General features: G+C 47.1%; 1 protein-coding gene across 4 annotated transcripts in view; it reads left to right on the top strand.

Moving 5' to 3' along the window:
- Positions 1-17463: 17463 nt before the first annotated feature.
- TLL2 (tolloid like 2) overlaps positions 17464-21635 on the top strand; it is a 97047-nt gene continuing 92875 nt past the window's right edge. For all 4 annotated transcript variants that reach the window (XM_069796447.1, XM_069796446.1, XM_069796444.1 and 1 more), the window contains exon 1: positions 17464-17687. In XM_069796447.1, the coding sequence (XP_069652548.1) occupies positions 17537-17687 (151 nt within the window). In that variant the 5' untranslated portion in view covers positions 17464-17536. The remainder of the gene's footprint in view (positions 17688-21635) is intronic.

Raw genomic sequence — 21635 nt, 5'->3', positions numbered from 1 at the left:
CTGCCATGAAGAAGGCAACTTCCTGAATTTAAAAAATGAGCAAAGTATTTGTATTGATTACCACTGTATTGTCTCTATATAAAAAGTACTGATAATACAGTAGCCACAATGAGAAACAACCGTGCTTTGGCAGGGTTGGCTTGGAGGTTGGGGGAACTAAACTGATAGGTAATAGTGAGAAGCCATGCATCCTGCTGTATATGGCTTCGGAAAAAGTATTTGAGCTTTCAGCTCTCATTTCTGTGGCCAATTTTAGCCAATCTGTCAGAAAATAATTAAGTTTTGCTTCAAGTGAATGGTTGGTGTCTGTAGCTGAACACTCTGCCATTTAACAGAAGAAAATTTTTTTTTTAAAGTACAGGCTGATTTTAAGATGAGCTCATAAACTGGGTCAACAGTTAGTTTTCCTTTGTTCCAAAACATGGAGACTTAAAGCAAAGAAGGGGTTTTGTGCTAGTTCTTGCTAGTGCATACAGCTGTGGGAAGCCCTCTTTTCATCCATGTTCTTCTAAATCTGAAGCGAGAAGCCATTATCTCCACACAATAAATACATTAAGTACTCTGCCGAGTTACAAGTTTTTTAAAGGGAATATTTTGATAATGGGTTTGTTTCTCTATTTAGAGCACTGCTATGTCATTAGTCTATCAGAAATGTCACTAAACAGTTTGTGAATTTCATTTAATCACCTTTTAATGCCACAGAATGGTGGGCTGCCTACTTGCTTTCTCTATCCTCCAGCATTATTAGCTTTTGCATATCCAGATAGGATTGTATAGCTTTTAAAGTGACATTGAAAAGATACTTAGTGCACAGGCATTGCTTTTGTTTCTGCAAGCACATTCCTCTGGAGAAGTACTGTGTTTAAATAATTGACATTTTTATACTTCTACCCTAGCACGTAAGTTGGGGGTTTGCTTTGTTTTCCCCCTTCCTTTTGGTTTCTGAGGGAGTGCAAAATGTGACCAGTTTTCAACAGCTTGTCTTTATGGTTGGTGTTTGGGGCAAGGCTATTTATTTGCCCCCCAAAAACTGTGGGTATAAGCTTGAACCATCTTGCTTAATACAATTCAGAAACTCTCTGCTTAGATGATGTAGTCCTTCCTCTTTTATGGAAGAAATAAAGATCTTACAGCCAACACTCCTTTTTCCATGGTTGTTTCTTAGGAGTTTCTGGTTCTTGAATTCAAGGTTTTTGATAACTCTTCAGCTGTCTGCTCAGTGCTTCTCTTGCCACTTCTGGTACAGAGGCCAGAGAATTGGGTAAATAGTTGTGTAGCAATAGCCAATCTTGATCAAATGCTTTAGATAAATACGATTGTAAATCTGGTACTTCATGTATGAAAAGTGGTGAATGCTGGATTGGAGATAATGGAGACTGCAAATAAACATTATATTATGCTCCTTTTTTGATGTCTTGAATGTTTTGAAGCAACAGTGTCTATTAATTCCTCTCCAGAATTACATTCCAAAGTGTTTAAAGGGCACACAATTAAATTGTTTTCTGTATGATAGTCTAGGTGTACTTCTTTAACAAGTTTCAGGTTAAAAACCAAAAACCTAATATTTTTTACACTTTTGGTGCTAAAACTGGGTAAAATCAATAGCACATTTTTACCACTGTCATTGCTGCAGAGGTAACACAAATGAAAAGGTTACATTTTGCTCTGGCTTCAGCATCACCAGCATCTAGCCAAATTTGCTCAATGAAGTATATATACACAGCTTCATTGAAGCCTGCAAAATTGCATAACTGAGTGCATCAGCAATTTCTCCACTGGAATGTGTCTGAAAAGTGTAAGCCAAGGAAAAACCAAGTCTCCTCTCCAGTCTGTGGACAAGCAAACAATGGTTGGAGCTAGAGTTGAGGGATCCTCTTGAATTAACTCTGCAGCTTGTGTTTCATTTTAAGAGTTGGTTGGAACTGTAGGTTGGAGGAGGATTCCATTTTTGGATCCCTTGGATCTGTCCTAGCTAAATGCACTATGGTAGCAGTAGCCTTGTGATGGCCATTAGCACTGTCGCTGTCTAAACCAAGTGTATCTTACTAGTGCTAGCACTGAAGTCATGAAAGCCCCTGCTATTGTTGGACTTCAGTTGGAATAAAGCCGCACTTTAAAATTTTGAAGCAGCACATTTATGGCTTGCATTCTTAAGGAGCATCTTTTGTCAAAAAAAAAAAAAAAAGCTTTGGTGCCATTTGTTTTCCAAAGCCTTGCAAAGGAACGTTTGCTTTTTGCTAAATAGCTTCAGCAAGAAAATTCTCCTGATTTTCTAAGGAGCCATCTGCATGCAAGTTCTAGAAGTAGCTACTCACATCTCATAGTTTTATCCAAGAGGTGCTTTTTCAGTTGGGGGAAGGGCTGTTACAGTATTTACTTTTATAACTAGTTCTGTGGTTCTGAAATTTTTCTCCAGTTTTGGGGTTATGGCATGGCAGAGGGGGGAAGGTGAGAAAACCCATGAATTTGGAAGCCTTCATGCGGTTTCAGTAAATTCAAGCAGTTCTTGGAGAGAAATGCTTTAAAGGGCAGAAAACTGGGGAAAGGATAACAAAAAGTTGTTTTAGCTGGTGGATGGACCTATTTCAAAGGCAGGCCTCTGGAGACAAATTTGCTGTTGCAGTGTTGTCCCCAGTCCCATACCAGTTACAGTCTTCTTGTTTTCATCAGTGTATTTGCCACGGTGCGAGGCTTTTGCAATAAACCAAGGATTCATCTGTCCTGAGCAACAGAGATTATGTTAGTTGCTACCAGCATTTTTGGCTTGTTGATAGGTTAATTTTCTTGCCGGCTCCTAGTAATACAATGCAGAACTATATGTTGAATATCTCTGGAGGTTCTACCATGCTGAGGCTTCATTTCTTATGAAAACCAAACCCATAGGAACTTTCCTTATGTTCTAGACAGGAGACCTCCTTCAAGACCTTGGGCTTGGAGCATTCCAAAATGTAACTATGCAAGTTCATACTTGTCCTTCAGCTGGCATCGCATGACTACAGCATTCCAGAAAATACATGCATTTTTAGAATTGGGAGTTTATGTGCAACAAACAAAATACCTAATTTTACAGAACTGTTATTTTAGGGTTTTCTCTTCTAGTATTGTGAGAAATGCTTACCCGTATGATGCAGTTGTTACCTTGATATCCAGTTCACCAAAGCATAGACCTAAGCCCTATAAACTTGAAATGCTATGCTGGGACTGGGCCAAAAAGTTCAGTCTCTACTAGTTCTAACAAGCTGACCAACCTAGAAAAACATGCTACAGTTAGGCACCCCACTGTGATTTTTTTTTTTTTTTTTTTTTTTCCTGAAGGCTATGCGTTGCAAGCTCTTACTTGGTTTCTGAAAAGTTTTGAGAGCTGTAGTAGCTAACTCCTTCTGAGAAGCTTCCAACCATTGCTGAGAACATCATGCAGTACTGAACTCAGGAAAGCTTTTGTGCCTGCTCCTTCTCATTTCCCAAAGGTTTGTCTCAGGAATTTTGGAGTTGTGTGATGTACTAAAGCACTAGACAAAGCATGGTGGTTTTCTGGGCTCCTAGATATATAATGCTTCCTTTGAGTTCATTTTATGCTATTTTTTTCATTCTGAATCACTAGCCTTGGTTTAGCCATATGACTTTATTGGGCTGAGAAAAAATGGATTATGTTATTAGCTTAGCGTGAGGCTTTTCTTGCTTTGCTACAGAGGAGTAGCTACAAGAACGGGATGGAAATTTTCTCCTCATTTCCCTCCTAATGTCTGGCCAGAAGTTGGCAGGTGAATTAGTGAATATTACCTACTGTTTGTTTTAAAAAGAGATACGATAGTTTTACAGAGACAGACACCCATTCACCTGCAAGAATGGGAGACATGAAATGTTGAAGAGATGCTATTAGGTTAAGTTCTGCATTTGGACTCTGCAGAGTCATTTTTAGTAATTTGAATTGCTTAGCTAAAAGTTGATTTTTGTTGAGAATTTTTTTTATCTGTTTATCTTGCTACCAGACAGTGATCAATCACCCGCCTTTGTCTGAATTTGAAATGTACCACACTTTTTTATGGTATGTATAGCAAAATAAATAATGAAAAATGAAATCACTCTTCCTGGTTTTAGCAGTCTAAAGAGTAACATGTAAGACAAACCTATTTTAAAGTATTGCTTGCCTAACGAGAGGAAATACCTGCATGTTCTGTGCCATAGCCAGGTGTGTGGTTTGGATTAAGATGTTACTAGAGATAAATCTATGTACAGAAATCCTGTGCAGAAATTGTAATTGGGAAGCTTCTCTAAGGCAATTCTCCATGAAGGAGTGTCTCTGCTTTTTGAGAGATTCATTAAATTCTACTCACTGTTGTGAAACAGCCTAAATTCAGGTAGCATAGGCTACCAGCCTCTGTAAAGGATGCCTGTGGATGAACAGGTAAATGCAACTATCCCATCTTTGTCTCATAGCAGAGGCTTGGAGAAATGTTTTTACTTTCCCAGATCCATCCCTTTGGGGAAAAAGAAGAAAATTCTTTAAGACAGATTTTTTTTTTCCTATGGCAAAAAATACTTTGGAAAGACCAGTGGATTCACCTTTCAGAATCTTGAACTGACAGATGCTTTTCCAAAGGTGTTCCCATGCCCTCCTGCTTAACCTTGTAGCAGAGATTAGCAAAACCACCAGCTTTGCTCAATGCTTTCCAAGCACAACTGACTCCTGTATGAACCCTGAAAAATGCAGTAATGAAGCATCAGTTTGACATGCCTCAGTTTGGCAACCAGTGGTCAAGCCAAAATTCATACTTCCAGATAAGACAGATTTCTCTCCCTGCCTCCCACAGCTTGTCTCTGACTACAGCTCACAAATACTCCAGAAGCAGCTTTTTTTCCTCACACAGTTCAAGGATTGCACTAATGATGGGAAAAATGTTTGGTGCCTTTTTAGATGGGATGACTTAAAATCCTGTCTGCTTCTACTTTGGTGAACAAAAAGGAATATTCCAACCATGGGTAGCTTGCTTCTAGCATCCTGAAGCATCACTGCTTGTGTATAACAGGGCTATGTTGTTAAATGTATGTTGAGTTGTTAATGCACAGGTGAATGTGCCTGTGACTGCAGTGAGCTCTCTCTGCAGCAGATTTCAGAACTCCTGGAACACATTTAAGCACCTATGTGTCAGCACCTTTAAAGATTCCTTTTGGGTAGTGAATCATTTAACCTTACAAGAGGTATTTCCTGGGTGGCAATGAAATAAACTTGATTAAAAAAAAGGAATGACCCACACCCAGCCTACTGCAGGAGAGACTAAAATGGGTGATGGAAGGAAGTGAGTAGGGGTCAATATTCATTTTATCACCTGGATTTGTCAATGACAGTGGTCAAGCTGGTGAAGAAGGGATGTCCTAAGAGGGTCAACTCTAGGAGTGAAAAGGGGAGTAGAGAGCAATAGACTGCTAGATAAAACCAGATGGAGAAAACCAGCAAGAGGAGATGGAGAAACTGAACAGGCTTCATCAGGGTGGGAAGCCTGTAACAGTACTAATGGAGTAAATGAGCCTTTGATAGTGTTGCGAAGCAGAGGGAGGGTGATGGATCTGCATAGCGCCCGGTGGTGCCTGTAGGAAGTGATGCATGGCACACCGGGTTACACCTGCAGCAGGGGTTGTTTCCTACCAAAAAGGAAGCAATGAAATGAGTCTAAGCAGAAGTGACAGATACTGGAAATGCAGAGGGAAGAGGAAAGAGAATGCTCTGCATTCAGAAAGATGTGCTCCAGCTCTCCAGGGCTCCACTCCATCTGCCCTTGTAGTGGTGATCTACATGGAGGAAGAAATGTCTTAGGATGTTTGGGGAGCTAAGACCAGGAAAGGAAATCTCTGCTTGTAAACCTGGAGACAGCTGAGGAGTCAGCAGTGGGACAGGCTCCAAGGGAGTGGTGCCTCAGTCACTTCGTTAGAAGATTTGATGGACCCAAGTGTTGGCAAGAGGGAAGAAGCAGGTCTTGTGGAAGAACTAACAAACTTGCGTGTGTGTGTTTTGGCCTTGAGACATGTTGTGTGCAGGGATATTCTATCAGCGCTAAGTAGGTCCCACATAAGTTTGCTCATGGATGCTGTTCAGAAAGAGCTGTGTGCATTCTTGCTCAGTGAGGCTTGAAAAGACGGTGGATTTTGTTTGCATGTGTTGGGCAGGAGGGGATTCTGCAAAGGAAAAGGCTGCCTTTGCCAGTAATGGATGTAGATTGTTTTGTTAACTGTTGGTGGCATGAGTTGCACTGCCGGTGTGGAACTTCACTGACTGTTTTACCAGCTTAGATGAAAAAGATATTTTCACAGGACTTTTTATGTTCCTTATTTGCACTGATGTGGCACCTGCCAATCAACATGATGTGAACTGATCTTCTAAACACTAGGTTGCAGTCATTACTCTGTGTGCACTGCTTTGGCTGCCAGTTGCAAAATACCATAATTGTTACTGAGAGCTATTTCTAGAAGGGTCGAGCAGCTGTCATGTTGGGGACTTCCATAGTCTACTGTAATGGGACAACTTTTTTGTTTGTGTGTGGGTAATAGTAATAGACTCCCCTGAACTCCCTCACAGGCTCATTCTAATTGCACAATTAAGGATCCACATTTTATTTTGCTCCCTTCCTCTTCCTCCTTCAAAGCTGTAGGATGTCCTCTTGTATGTTCATCCATGTCTATAATAGAGCTTCTGTATGCAGAAGAGGTAGGGCTCCCCAACATAGGCTGCTATCCTGCAAGAGGTTAACAGACAGTTTCCATGTGGTCAAAAGACTTTGTTCTTAGTGGGTGACAGCCCAGATCTCCACACTGCTGACAAGGGCAGTGTTTGCTCTGCTAATCCATGATGCTGATCAGGAAGCAAGCATTCAAGCTTTTATTTTCCAGCTTCCTGTACCCTCAGAGAGTAATGCTGCCAGGACCACCTCTATCAAGCAGAGAGAAAAGAGCACCTAGTGCTATTATCTCATGAGAATTGGGAGTTCTTCTGAAGCACAGAGGGGCAATCAGCCTTTCCTTTTAAAATAACCATTAGGCTCTGCTCTTTGACAAAATCATGGAAAGTAGCAACCTAATGTAGAAAAAGTAAAAGTTTTTAGGGTTAGCGTGTATATGAGCAGTATAGAACTCAGGAGATGGATCTAGTTACCTTACTAAGTTTATTCTGATGGGCATTTGTCTACATTCCTCTTCAAAATCCTACAGTGATGGAAACTCCCTTGATTCTTCATGGCAATCTGCTCTAGGGCTTCCCTGTTTTACTGCTAGAAAACTTGCTTGAAACCTAATTGTTCCTTGGTTCAACTGATGCTTATTCTTCCTTTAGTTATTTGAAGAGGGCTACTGTTTTTTCCTCTGTCCTCCATGCAGGTCTCACATGCAGGGCTCAGCTCAGGTCTTCCAGAATTGTACCTAAAGCCCCTGGTAATTTTCTGCGGAGATGGTGAGAACAAGAGCAACAGCAAGATGTTTCTATGCCCATGAGGCCTCAAGTGCTAGACTGGTTTCCAAAATTACCTTTCCTTTCAATATTTCTGTTCAGGACACTCATCAATGGATGGGTCAGCTGCATGTCAAATCTTCAGAAGTTTGGTACCCATTTGGGGCTCCTGTTCAAAGTGCCCGTATTCTCCAGGCTTGATCTCAACAGGTGGATTTGCTGTTACAGCCCCAGTTTGGTGACCATCAGTGAGGAGTGAAGGGTGGAGAGTTTGGAATGAGCATCTTCAGGGCAATCAAATGACCAGGCAGCTGTTTTGCTATCTAGTATTAGCAGTAAGTCCTAGTCACGACCTTGACATGTCCATTGAAAAGCGTTCTTGTTATTCCTGGTTTTGCCTCATTTTGCTGAGATTGGTTGTCCTGGTTTCAGCTGGGATGTAGTTAACTGTCTTCCTAGTAGCTGGTACAGTGCTATGTTTTGAGTTCAGTATGTGAAGAATGTTGATAACACTGATGTTTTCAGTTGTTGCTCAGTAGTGTTTAGACTACAGTCAAGGATTTTTCAGCTTCTCATGCCCAGCCAGGGCACCTGACCCAAACTGGCCAACAGTGTATTCCATACCATGTGACGTCCCATCTAGTTTAGGAACTGGGAAGCGGGGGGGCAGGGATTCGCCGCTCGGGGACTGGCTGGGTGTCGGTCGGCGGGTGGTGAGCAATTGCCCTGCGCATCATTTGTACATTTCAATCCTTTTATTACTACTGTTGTCATTTTATTAGTGTTATCATTATCATTATTAGTTTCTTCTTTTCTGTTCTATTAAATCGTTCTTATCTCAACCCAGGAGTTTTACTTCTTTTCCTGATTTTCTCCCCCATCCCACTGGATGGGGGGGAGTGAGTGAGCGGCTGCGTGGTGCTTAGTTGCTGGCTGGGGTTAAACCACGACACTGGTACATCAAAAGGATGTTTCACTCTTCCAGTGAAAATCTGAGACCTTTCCCATGCATGTTTTCTCTTCCCACCCCTGCGAGTGATGGCCCCTGGAGTAGCCTGGGACTTTCCCTCATGGGTGACCCAGAGTCCTCCACCTGCTGATCCCTGTCCTTCAGGTTTCTCCTCTGATCTGGGACCTGCTTGGAAGCACAAAGTGGAGGAAATGCAGTGTGTCTTCTGCTCAGCTGTTGCCAGAACTGCTGACAGTAAAGGCTGAATGCAGGTCTTGGGTGTTAGCATGGACCAGCTGCTGTGTTTATTTGGGACACGGAAATAAATGGCCAGCTTGCTCCGTCTCATATGACAGTTCAAAAAACAAGAAAGATTCTGAGGTGTTGGTGGGTACCTGACTGCCATCACCTTGATTATAGCCCCCAGAAAACGAAGATTAGACAGAAAAACATTGGTGTTAGAAGTTTTCCTCAGGGTGTTTCTTGTGCAGAGGATAGGACTGCATCCATCACATGCACAAAAATGTCTCACGCTATAAAGATTTTTAGAGTGCCCTTAATGTAATGTCTTGTACCTTGCTGCTAGTTGTATACATGACATCTGGTTCTTACCTTTCTTGACCTCTCCCCCTGGGTAGCTATATGGGCTGTGTCTCCTCAGTGCTGTGTGTTACAGGAGATAGGTGGAGAACCTGATGCTTGGGGTGGAAAGTGGGTAAATCATGCCAGCCTTCCCTTGCTGTGGGAGGGAGTCTCCTCTATGCTCCCCAGCCAGCTGTTTGTCTTTACCCGATGGGCTTTTCACCAGTTGTAGAAAACTCTAGTGTGTTTGATCAGCAGAGCTTTTGACCGTGGTCTTCCTGCCAGGGTTTGATGCAGCCTTTTTGGCTTCCATGAAGGTTTGGAGATTATATTAATTTCCTGACTTTATCTTTTCTGGGAAGCCAATATTAAATGGGGGGTGGGGGAGAGAGGTAGGAACGGTTTGCAGTAGCCTGCATTGCTGCTAAGGACATGCCTCAATCATGTTGTGCCTTTTTATGCTCAGGTATCATTCATTGCTGTAGACTAGAAGAGAAGTGACAAATTTATGGATAGCTGATGGCAAGCCATCATCTGGTGGAGTGAAGGGAGGGTTTGGAGCCAGTGCTGTAACAGGAGACACTGCTCGAAGATCCTGCTGTGGGAGCTTGGAAGTACACAGCTGAAGGAACAAAGAGTTATGGCACAGGGAGATTGTGGAATGCACTTCACCCCAAGAACCTCCCTGTAGAGGGTTGACCCTGGTTGGATGCCAGGTGCCCACCAAAGCCGCTCTATCACTCCCCCTCCTCAGCTGGATGGGGGGGAGAAAATATAACAAAAGGCTCGTGGGTCAAGATAAGGACAGTTTAATAAAGTGATAGCAAAGGTTGTGCGCGCGAAAGCAAAGAAAAAACAAATGACGCTATTCTCTACTTCCCATCAGCAGGTGATGTCTAGCCGCTTCTCGGGAAGCCGGGCTTCAGTACGCGTAGTGGTTGCTCCGGAAGACAAAATGCCCCCCGCTTCCGTCTCCCTTAACTTAGCTTTTATATCTGAGCTGACGTCATATGGTATGGAATATCTGTTTGGTTGGTTTAGGTCAGCTGTCCTGGTTATGTCCCCTCCCAAGATCTTGCCCTGCCCCAGCCTGCCATTGAGGGGGGGGGCAAAAATGTTGGAGAGACAGCCTTGATGCTGTGCCAGCACTGCTCAGCAGTAGCCAAAACACTGGTGTGCTATCAACACCGTTCTAGCTACTGATGCAGAGCACAGTGCTATGAGGGCTGCTATGGGGAGTATTAACTCCATCTCAGCCAGACCCAATACAGTCTCCACCCCTTATTCCATACCATTTGCATCCTGCTCAGGTTCCACATAATTTAATACAGAGATCTTCTAACCATACTATTGTATTTAATACTCATTACTGAAATCCTTTCTTACCAACACTTACAACTGAAACTACATACTTAAACCACTTTTATACCCAACGTACGGATTTATACATTCTTATTAATTACTATCCCCTGTCCTTTAAGAGATAGATATTCCATGGGCTTCTTCCACTCTTCCTGATGTTCACACACAGGTTATGACTTGGGCCCCATCCATCAAGATGAGTGGTCAGGACAGGAGAAGCAGTATGTTCGATCGTTGGGCCGCAACACCAGCTTGGTTTGGGTCACCGATGCATTTGTCTGGTTCCTTGCGAAGTTCACTCCTCTGCAGTTCGGGTCATTCCTGCTACATTACTTCCTACAACATACAACTCACATCACAGATTATTTTTCCCCCAAGGTTAAATGTCCTTGAGGCACACACCGGGTCTCCCCATCCTTCCGCATTACCCACCAAGTACACCGAGGTCCCTGAGCGAAGACAATCCCACGAATGGGTTTGCCTTTTCCCATGGGAGGTGCAATCCACACTGCCTTCCCCAGCGACTTCCCCATGTGCACTACGGGGACCTTACCTCCTCCCACAGTATGTAGGGGTTTTGTTTGGGCAGGACCAGGACGGTTAGCAGATCCTCTGGTGTTAACTAGCCAAGTGGCTTCTGCTAAATTTGTATCCCAATGCTTCCATGTCCCATTGTCTAGCGCTCTCAACATAGTCTTCAACAGTCCATTATATCTCTCAATTTTTCCAGATGCTTGCGGGTGATAGGGTATGCGGTACGCCCGCTCAGTGCCGTGTTTCTTTGCCCAGGAGCTTATGAGGTTATTTCGGAAATGAGTCCCATTGTCTGATTCAATTCTTTCTGGGGTACCGTGTCGCCATAAAATTTGCCTTTCGAGGCCTAAGATGGTGTTTCGGGCAGTGGCATGGTTTACAGGATATGTTTCTAGCCAACCAGTAGTTGCTTCCACCATGGTGAGTATGTAGCGCTTGCCTTGGCGTGTTCGTGGCAGTGGTCCAATGCAGTCAATTTGCCAGGCCTCGCCATATCGAAAGCCCAGCCACCGCCCTCTGTTCCAGGGAGACTTTACTCTGGTGGCTCGTTTGCTTGCAGCACCTGTTTCACATTCATGAGTGACCTGTGTGATGGCCTCCATGGTCAGGTCCACCCCTCGATCACGAGCCCACCTATATGGGCCCATCGAGCTACAAATAGCTCACCCTTACGCTCCCAGTCCAGGTCCGCCTGAGCTACTTCTATTTTGGCAGCCTTGTCTACCTGTTCATTACTTCGATGCTCTTCAGTGGCACGGCTTTTGGGCACGTGAGCATCTACATGACGTACCTTTAGAGTCATGTATTCTACACGGGCAGCAATGTCCTGCCACAACGCTGCTGCCCAGATGGGTTTACCCCTGCGTTGCCAATTGGTCTTCTTCCACTGCTGTAGCCACTCCCATAGGGCATTAGCCACCATCCAGGAGTCGGTATAGAGGTAGAGTACCGGCCACTTTTCTCGTTCAGCAATGTCTAGGGCTAGTTGGATGGCTTTTGCTTCTGCAAACTGACTTGACTCGCCTTCTCCTTCAGTGGCCTCAACGCCTTGTCGTGTGGGACTCCACACAGCAGCTTTCCACTTCCGATGGTTCCCGACCACACGATAGGATCCATCAGTAAACAAAGCATAACACCTTTCGTCTTCTAATAACTCATTTTATGGTGGTGCCTCTTGGGCACGAGCCACCTCCTCAGGTGATGCTCCAAAATCTCTGCCTTCTGGCCAGTCCATGATCTCTTCCAGAATTCCTGGGCGGTTAGATTTCCCCAGTCGAGCCCGTTGCGTGATCAATGCTATCCACTTACTCCACGTAGCGCTGGTTGCATGATGTGTAGAGGGGATGTTCCCTTTGAACATCCAGTGTAGCACGGGCAATCGTGGTGCCAAGAGGAGATATGCTTCTGTACCAACAACTTCTGAAGCGGCTCGAACCCCCTCATATGCTGCTAGTATCTCTTTTTCAGTCGGGGTGTAGTGGGCTGCTCATCCTCGGTACCCCCGGCTCCAAAACCCTAATGGTCGACCTTGGGTTTCTCCTGGTGTTTTCCGCCACAGGCTCCAGGTGAGACCATGCTCCCCAGCTGCAGTGTAGAGTACATTTTGTACCTCTGGTCCTGTCCGGACGGTCCCAAGACCTACCGCACGAGCTATTTCATGTCTGATATGCTCAAAGGCTTGTTGCTGTTCAGGGCCCCATTCGAAATAGTTCTTCTTCCGCGTTACTCGATAGAGAGGGCTCACAAGCTGACTATAACCTGGAATATGCATTCTCCAGAACCCCACAAGGCCTAGGAAAGCTTGTGTTTCTTTCTGGTTAGCTGGTGGAGACATAGTTGCTATCTTGTTAACCACATCCATAGGGACATGCCGGCGTCCATCCTGCCGTTTTATTCTTCCCAAGAACTGAATCTCCTGTGCAGGTCCCTTGACCTTGCTTTTCTTTATGGCGAAACCAGCTTTCAGAAGAATCTGAATTATTCTTTTTCCCTTCTCAAACACTTCTTCTGCCTCATTGCCCCACACGATGATGTCATCTATGTAGTGTAAATGTTCAGGGGCATCGCCTTGTTCCAGTGCCGTTTGGATTAATCCGTGACAAATGGTAGGACTGTGCTTCCACCCCTGGGGCAGTCGATTCCAGGTGTATTGGACACCTCTCCATGTGAAAGCAAACTGTGGCCTGCACTCTGCTGCCAAAGGAATGGAGAAAAATGCATTGGCAATATCAATTGTAGCATACCGCGTGGCTGCCTTTGATGCCAGTTCATATTGGAGCTCTAACATGTCTGGTACAGCAGCACTCAGTGGCGGCGTCACTTCATTCAGGCTGCGATAATCTACTGTTAACCTCCATCCTCCATCAGACTTTTGCACTGGCCATATAGGACTATTAAAAGGTGAACGAGTCTTGCTGATGACTCCTTGGCTTTCTAGGTGATGAATCAGCTCATGGATGGGAGCCAGGGAGTCTCGGTTTGTCCGATATTGCCGACGGTGCACCGTCCTGGTAGCGATTGGCACCTGCTGTTCTTCAACTTGCAACAATCCCACAATGAAGGGATCTTCCGAGAGGCCAGGCAGGGTAGATAGCTGTTTGATCTTCTCTGCATTTACGGTGGCTACACCAAAAGCCCATCGGTACCCCTTTGGGTCCTTGAAGTACCCCCTCTTGAAGTAGTCTATGCCAAGGATACAAGGGGCCTCTGGGCCGGTCACAATGGGGTGCTTTTCCCACTTGTCCCCTGTCAAGCTCACTTCAGCCTCCAGTATAGTCAATTCTTGGCGTCCCCCTGTCACTCCAGAGATCCAGATGGGTTCTGTGCCCCTGTATCCTGATGGCATCAGTGTACACTGTGCACCAGTGTCTACCAAAGCCTTATACTTCTGTGGGTCTGATGTGCCAGGCCATCGAATCCACACAGTCCAGTATAGCCGGTCATCCCTTTCCTCCTCCTGGCCGAAGGCAGGGACCCTCTATTGCTGTTCCTCATCAGAATATTCACTGTCCGATCCTTGCGGTACCAGACCAGAAGTCCCCTCACCAGAATCAAGGGAGGTGGTTTCAGTTCTATGCCTGCAGGATCGCTGAGTGCTTTCTTGGGCCTCTACAGCAACTACGCTGACAGCCTTCTTGGGTGACCCCTTCTTAACAGCTGTCTTCCCTCTCAGTTCACGTACACGGGCTTCCAGCTTAAAGGTGGGTTCACCATCCCACTTCCTCATGTCCTCCCCTCGGTCACGCAGGAAGAACCAGAGTGTACCACGTGGCATACGCCCTGGGCTCCCTTTCCCTCTGACCGGGGCAGGAGAGGAATGATTTCTTGGAGCATCCCTAACAGCCAAGGCACTGTCCTGTAGGGATGAGGAGACACAGAGATTTTCCTCAAAGTTTTGGAGCCAAGATGACACTTTCTCCACAGTTGGTGTTTCCATATCTGGACAATACATTGCTGCCAAGCTGTTAGAATACAATACTGGGGCACCTTGAATCACCTTTCGCCACATGGCCCGTGTGCACAGGACATCCTCTGGATCTTTGGAAACTTCCTCATCATCTGGAGCACTGTAGATGACTTCCACCACCGCTAACTCTCTCAGGTACTGGATGCCTTCATCTGCGGTAGTCCGCTTTTCTGAGGAATTGACAAGATCTTCCTTGAATGGATATCTTGCCCTCACACTTGAGAGGAGCCGGCTCCAGAGACTGCAAACTGCTGCCTCTTTTCCAATTCCTCTTTCAATTCCCCGGTTTCTAGCGAGGGATCCCAGCTGTTGGGCTTCCTTGCGTTCCAGTTGCTGACTATCAGCCCCGTTATCCCAGCATCGGAGCAGCCAGGCAGCAATCCGCTCACCTGGCTGGCGGCTGTAATCTTTCCACAAGTCCCAAAGTTCTGAGGACGTCAGGGACCGGGTAGTTTCCGCTTCCTGTTTAAGTTCCCTCACTCCTTCCTCCAATTTCTTTATCGAAGGACCAGCTTCTAGATCAAGCCTTTCCTCTTCTTCTTCTTCCCTCACTAATCGATGGTATGGACCCGTTGATCGCCTTGTCCACTGTTTCCTTTTCACTTTTGGGGCAATTACTGTAGTTGTTGTTGTTTGGGTCCCTATCTCAAGCATGGTGTCCTCAGATGCAGTCTGGGTCCCTGCCTCAACCATGGTCCTCTGAGAGTGTTGACCTATGGCTCGGTAGGCATAGGCCAGGCCCCAGTACAGTGGGAGAAGCTGCTGGTTTTCATTGGGATAGGCAAGGCACCCTTCTATCAGGTGGCGTGTCAGTTTGCCAGGGTTACTTGCCTGTTCGGGTGTAAAGTCCCAGATTATGGGAGGTGATAACCGTCCTAGGAATCTGCCCAAATCCTTCCATATACCCTGCCACCCAGGGACCGGTCGCTTGAGGGCACATTTCAGTATTGCCTCACCTGAAACTTGTCTTCTCTTATACCGGGACGAGACCAGATTCCACAATACCCATAATATGCCACCAGTAATAATGATCAGTATTAAACAGCTCACATAAGGGTGAACAAGGACCTCGGGAGCCTGCATAATAAAACCATTCACATCAATGCCTGGTAGGGAGAGGGAGATGTGTTCCCTCATCTCTTTCACAAGATAGCTCCCGCAACACAGCAAAGCCATCAGCGCCAGGACAAAGCACATAGACATTATTTGTATTAGCACGTTCCCGCGTTCCTTCACTCTCCCCACAAGATAGCTCCCACAGCACAACAAAGCCATCAGTGCCAGGGCAAAGCACACAGCCATTATTTGCATTACCATGTTCCCAAACTCAGCAAGCTAGAGATAAGCAAGCAGCTCACAAGCTCCGTGACCTTGCACGGGAGCTTGCCACTTAATAACTAGCTCTAGAACGCTTAATGCAAAACTGCCGTTGTCTTGCCCCACGTTGGGCGCCAAAAAGGACTGTGGTGGGTTGACCCTGGTTGGATGCCAGGTGCCCACCAAAGCCGCTCTATCACTCCCCCTCCTCAGCTGGATGGGGGGGAGAAAATATAACAAAAGGCTCGTGGGTCAAGATAAGGACAGTTTAATAAAGTGATAGCAAAGGTTGTGCGCGCGAAAGCAAAGAAAAAACAAATGACGCTATTCTCTACTTCCCATCAGCAGGTGATGTCTAGCCGCTTCTCGGGAAGCCGGGCTTCAGTACGCGTAGTGGTTGCTCCGGAAGACAAAATGCCCCCCGCTTCCGTCTCCCTTAACTTAGCTTTTATATCTGAGCTGACGTCATATGGTATGGAATATCTGTTTGGTTGGTTTAGGTCAGCTGTCCTGGTTATGTCCCCTCCCAAGATCTTGCCCTGCCCCAGCCTGCCATTGAGGGGGGGGGCAAAAATGTTGGAGAGACAGCCTTGATGCTGTGCCAGCACTGCTCAGCAGTAGCCAAAACACTGGTGTGCTATCAACACCGTTCTAGCTACTGATGCAGAGCACAGCGCTATGAGGGCCGCTATGGGGAGTATTAACTCCATCTCAGCCAGACCCAATACACCCCCCAGTAAGCTTGTACACTTGTCAGCTCTCCTCTGCTCACCAGTATAGCGTCTGTACTGTCTTTGCCTAATGCTGCGTCTGTTGAGCGGCACGAGGATAGGTGAGTGACCCGTAACTACTAGTGCTGCAGTCTCAGACTGTCACATCTTGTTCGACTGCCCTACGCAGTGTTGAATTCATATGGAAGCACCTGGCTGGCCCTTGTGAGATGACTCTTAAGACTTTTCAGCATCCAGTGAGGTGGCTGGGCTTCGGGCATCTGCCCTTTCCCCACAGAGTCACTGCGTAAAGAGCAGAGACATCCATCCTGCGTGGACTACCTCCACCACAAGCCAGCAGCCCTGAAGTAGGATGCTCTCCAATGTGTTATCCTATGCTCCGCTGTTAAAGATGTCTGAGGTACCCTACAACCTTGGGCAGCTGGGGTCCACCAGCTCAGATACCATGGTGTAGATTTTGGTGCAGCTGAGCATCTCGCACACAATCCATCTGCCTGATTTCCCAGGCCTCGCTGTATATGGATCATGCCAAAGACCAAATTCCCAGTAAAACAGCCCAGTTGCTCCTGAAACCTGCTGTAATGCACTTAAAAAGCGGCTGAGAGGGGACAGATGCACACCCTGACGTTTTGTCCCACCTTTCTTAATTTCTCCTGTTCTTTAATTTGGTTCTTCTTGCCCCATCTTTCTCCATCCATGCTGCTGCAACTCTGCTGACGCATGGGTTTTAAGGCCATGATGCAAAATGTTGTTTCTCCCGGCAGCGGATGAGCTATTTCTCTTCGGCTGCCCCTGAAGCGACGATTATCTCGAGGGGAAAAAAAAAATAATAATAGTAATAATTATAATATTAATAAATTTTATTTATTTTATCGTCATAATTCGAGCTTTTGCCGCTCAAGTGCGGCAACCGGGAGGGGGGAACGGGGTTCTCCGCCCCCGAGGGACCCCCCCCCCCCGCAGTAACCCCCCCTGGCCCGGGCCGGGGGGGGCGTGGTGGTGTCCCTCGGGGGCGGGGCAGAAGCACGGGCGCAGACGTGATTGGCTCGCCGTGCCTTGAGTGACAGCATCGGCGTGTCGCCCGCCTCCCGCGGTGGCGGCGGCCGCTGTCGCCGCGCAGTGTCCGCAGCCGGGGCAGCGGTGCCTCCTTCTCCACCGCTATGGGCCGCGGGGCCGCCCCGCTCCGCCGTTTGCTGTTATCGTTGCTACTTCTACCTACCGCGGGGACGGGCGGACGGGGAGCCGCCTTAACGGTGGGGGAACCGGAGACGGTGGAGGAGCTGATGGAGTACCGCGACCCTTGCAAAGCCGGTAGGGGAGCGGGCGGGCTGCAACTCCGGGAGAAGTTTGCAAGCACGGTGGTGGCGGACAGGTGTCCCTGCGAAACGCTCCTGGCTAGCCCGGTACTGCGCGGGGGGACCGTTCCCGAGCTCACCTGGCCGCGGCGGGACCCACCCCCCACGTCACCCCCCCGCCCCGGCCGGGAGCCGCCTCGGCATCCCGCTGCCCTCCCAAACCCCAGCGGGCACCCGGCGAGCCCCCCCCCCCCGCCCCACTCCCGGTCCCGCCGGTGCGGAGGGTTTCTGGCTGCCCCCCAGCCAGCTGCGGGTTGCAGCCCCGGGTAGGAGGCTACGCCTGGGGTTTTCTTAAAAAATTATCCCCCGCTCCCCCCATCTCTTCGCTCACCCATCTGTTACCCGCCCCTCCCACTGAGGTCTCCTCTGCAAAGCCAGGGAAATGCCCAGCGGTGCTTTGCAGTCTGGTGTTGGGTGGTTGGTTTTGTTGATGTTCCCCCCACCCCCCCAACCCCAGGCTTTTTCTGTGCATTTTTGCAGCCCGTTGGCAGCTGTTCCGACTTGTCCCGGGGTCTGTCTGGCCCGAAGTTGCGGTGCGTGCCCCGGAGAGCAGGAGCACGCCGGCGCTTTGCGGGCTGCTTCCCTGCAGGCGGCTGCACGGGCTGGCGCCGGGGCTCTCCCAGGGCTCCCCGGCGGGCAGGGAGCCGGTGCGGCCAGCCCCGGGCACCCGCCGAGCCTCCCGGGGTATCCGGATACTTTTCTAGTCGCCTGCGTGCGAGTTACCGCATCCTCTCCAGGAAGCCTCCGGCTGCTCCCTCCATCCCTTTTCCAGAGTTTTTCGTTCCCGTGTTAGACTGCGCTCGGTGGTTTCTGAGCTCGTTGTAACCCTTTTTGACCGTTTGATTCTCCAAGAGCTTCTGTCATTCCGAGTATCTTAATTCGAAGGGAATATGAAACCCAGGTTTTCTCTTTGGAAAACTGGGTGGTACTCTTGATCTGTCTGTTCCTCCGTTCGGTTCCAGCTATCAGCGAACATCGTGAAGTGCTTCTCTGCTGGGAAATCGGCAATCGATACCTTGTTAGTCTTGTTCCATTTACAGATAACTTCGTGCAAAGTCCGATTTTCTTAATGCTGTAGAAATCAAAAAAAGGAAGGAGTTTCTTTGTGTGTGGTGTTCTCGGTCTCTCTCTTGAGTTGGGGCTTTGACCCCGAAATGCTCTCCTAGCTGTTCTTCAGTGTCCTTTGGTGATAGCTTCCCTTGTTATCAGCTCTCTCCTGACTGCTTTTAGGGGACTTCTGGCCGTATCTGCTCACATAGATGAGCTCTGTCAAAGCAATGTCTATCAGAGCCCCTCTGTCTGTATAGCAAGTTGTTTAACTGGCCTTGTATGTGGGCTTTGTTTTGAGTGGTGGATTTTATTCCAAAATTCATTTCAGTCCTCTTCTCTCCTCAGAGTTTTTTTTGCACCAAACATTTCCTTGATCTGTAAGTCATTTGTGTTTTGATATATAGTTTTGTGTGTGTTAATTCTTTTTAATCTATATGGGACCTAGCCCACCCAAACATGCTTTACTGTATTTGTGTCTACTTCTAAATGGTAATGAACCAGTGTCTCTCTCTTTCCAGTGAAACTGGTTGTTAGTGATACAGCCATGGTTCAGACCTGGAGAGCTGCAGGTACAGTGCTTTGGCCTTTCTGTCTGAAAATGCATTATCTTTGCCTTTTCCTCAAAAGTATGGCATCATCTCCAGTGAGTCTCACTTGCACTTTGGACTGTTGGGTATTACTGTCAGGTCAAGTATGAGGATGAGGAATGCTCCTTGAAGTACCACATGCAGAACACTTACTTTAGTACATCAGACAGGGAGCCTGTGGCAAAAAAGGAAAAAAAAAAAATATTTCCCCAACCTGCCATTTACCTGCCTTTGCTGTAAGACCCTTTCTGTGTCCTGCAGTCCCTCCATCTTCCAGGCTCTCTACCTCTCACTTCTGCACGTACACAGAGAAGAGCCTGGACTGCCAACGGCAGCCTCCCTTCGTTGGACATCCTCATCTCCTCTCCTGGTGGGCAGAAAAACCTTATGTGTTATTCCTGTCAATTCAATTCAGTCAGGATCAGTCGCAGAAATTATCTTTATATTCTGACTTCTCAGTGTTTGTCTCTAATACTTTTCCAATGTCTTCTTTCTGATAGAAAGAAAGGAGCAAAAAAGACTTCTGGAGGTCACACAGTCCTTATCTGGAGCCCAGCACTAGGCTGGTGTTTCTGACTGTGCTGGCACATATCTGTCTGTGGTGGAGGCTGCCAGGCAGCACTGCTTTGGCTTTCCTGTTGTTTGACCTGAGGCTCCAGTCCTGCAGTTTAAGTCTGCCTTTGTCACCCAGTCTGCTGGGTGTGGAGGACAGTGTGGTGCCTTCTGCTTTGCTGCAGCCTTTTTCACTGGTGAGCACCATTACCAGCTTTCTTAAGTTTCAGTCGTCTTTTCTGTAGAAGAAAAAGACTCGGCTCTTTCAGTCTGAGTGGCTGTATTTCCTGGCTCTCTGATCCAGTTTCTCTCCATGTGGGCTGTATCAACCTAAAGTGCAGAGCATTTAGGGAACAAGACACTCCTTATGTGCCATGTACCTGTCTCTGTGCACTGAATGGCTCCACTTTTTAAAGTCAGCCCCAAAGAAAGCAAGCAGGACTTGTACCACATGGACACATGTTAGACCCTGTCTGTCCTCCTCCCCCTGCCTTGCATTTGCAGCCTTCTTTCTCTTCCAGTACTAGACCATCAGGAGAGCTAGGCAGGTGTTCACTGCTGCAAACGCCATCCCAAAGGGTTAGTTCAGCCAAGATTAATGAGTGAAGAGATCTGTTTCTGTAAGTGAGATGAGGTGAAGACAACTCTGATGGAGTTGTCCCTCCAAGATGGGCTATGTCAGGGCTGTTGTCTAATGCCTATGAAGGAAGTCTACCATGCTTTGTTCCTGAGGTGCTATAGCAGTGTGTCCTGGTTTCAGCTGGGATAGAGTTAATTTTCTTTCTAGTAGCTGGTATAGTGTTGTGTTTTGGATTCGTTTGAGAAGAATGTTGATAACACACTGATGTTTTCAGTTGTTGCTAAGTAGTGTTTAGACTAAGTGAAGGATTTGTCAGCTTCTCATGCCCAGCCAGCAAGAAGGCTGGGGGGGCACAAGAAGTTGGGAGAGGACACAGCCAGGACAGCTGACCCAAACTGGCCAAAGGGATATTCCATACCATGTGATGTCATGCCCAGTATATAAACTGGAGGGAGTTGGCCTGGAGGGGCAGATTGCTACTCGGGAACTAACTGGGCATTGGTCGGCAAGTGGTGAGCAATTGCATTATGCATCACTTGTTTTGTATATTTCAATTCTTTTATGATTATTATTGTCATTATTGTTGTTGTTATTGTTGTTATTATTTTCTTCCTTTCTGTCCTATTAAACTGTCTTTATCTCAACCCACGAGTTTTACATTTTTCTGATTCTCTCCCCATCCCACTGGGTGGGGGGGCGTGAGCGAGCGGCTGCATGGTGCTTCGTTGCCAGCTGGGGTTAAACCACGGCACAGTGACAAGTCTTCTTAACTTCCTTGGGCCTGAGTTTCTCCATTGGTGGGACACTGTCAGTATTTGTCTAGAAGCATGACTGGCGAGAGGGTAATGATTGCAGATGTGCTGTGAAAAGCTCAGGTGCCTGGTATGTTTTGCAAGGGAAAGTTTTTAATGGTCTGTGGAAACAGCTGGCACTGTGAGACTTGTGGTGATGTTTCAATTGATGCTGTAGGCACAGGCCCCTGTGCACAGTCTTGTGGCTGCAGATTGTATGCAGGCTCTTAGCCCATTGCAAAGACAAACTGCTGCTCCACTTACGTGTTTTCCAAAGCTGTTAAAACTATAGTGCATTACTTCTTTTTTGCTGGAGGCTAATGGCTGTGACCCAGAGGCTGTGA

Source organism: Haliaeetus albicilla, chromosome 11 (genome assembly GCF_947461875.1).
Source record: "Haliaeetus albicilla chromosome 11, bHalAlb1.1, whole genome shotgun sequence".
NCBI classification, from domain to species: Eukaryota; Metazoa; Chordata; class Aves; order Accipitriformes; family Accipitridae; genus Haliaeetus; species Haliaeetus albicilla.
Note: the sequence above shows the minus strand (reverse complement) of the source record. Positions and strands in the feature narration are given on the sequence as shown.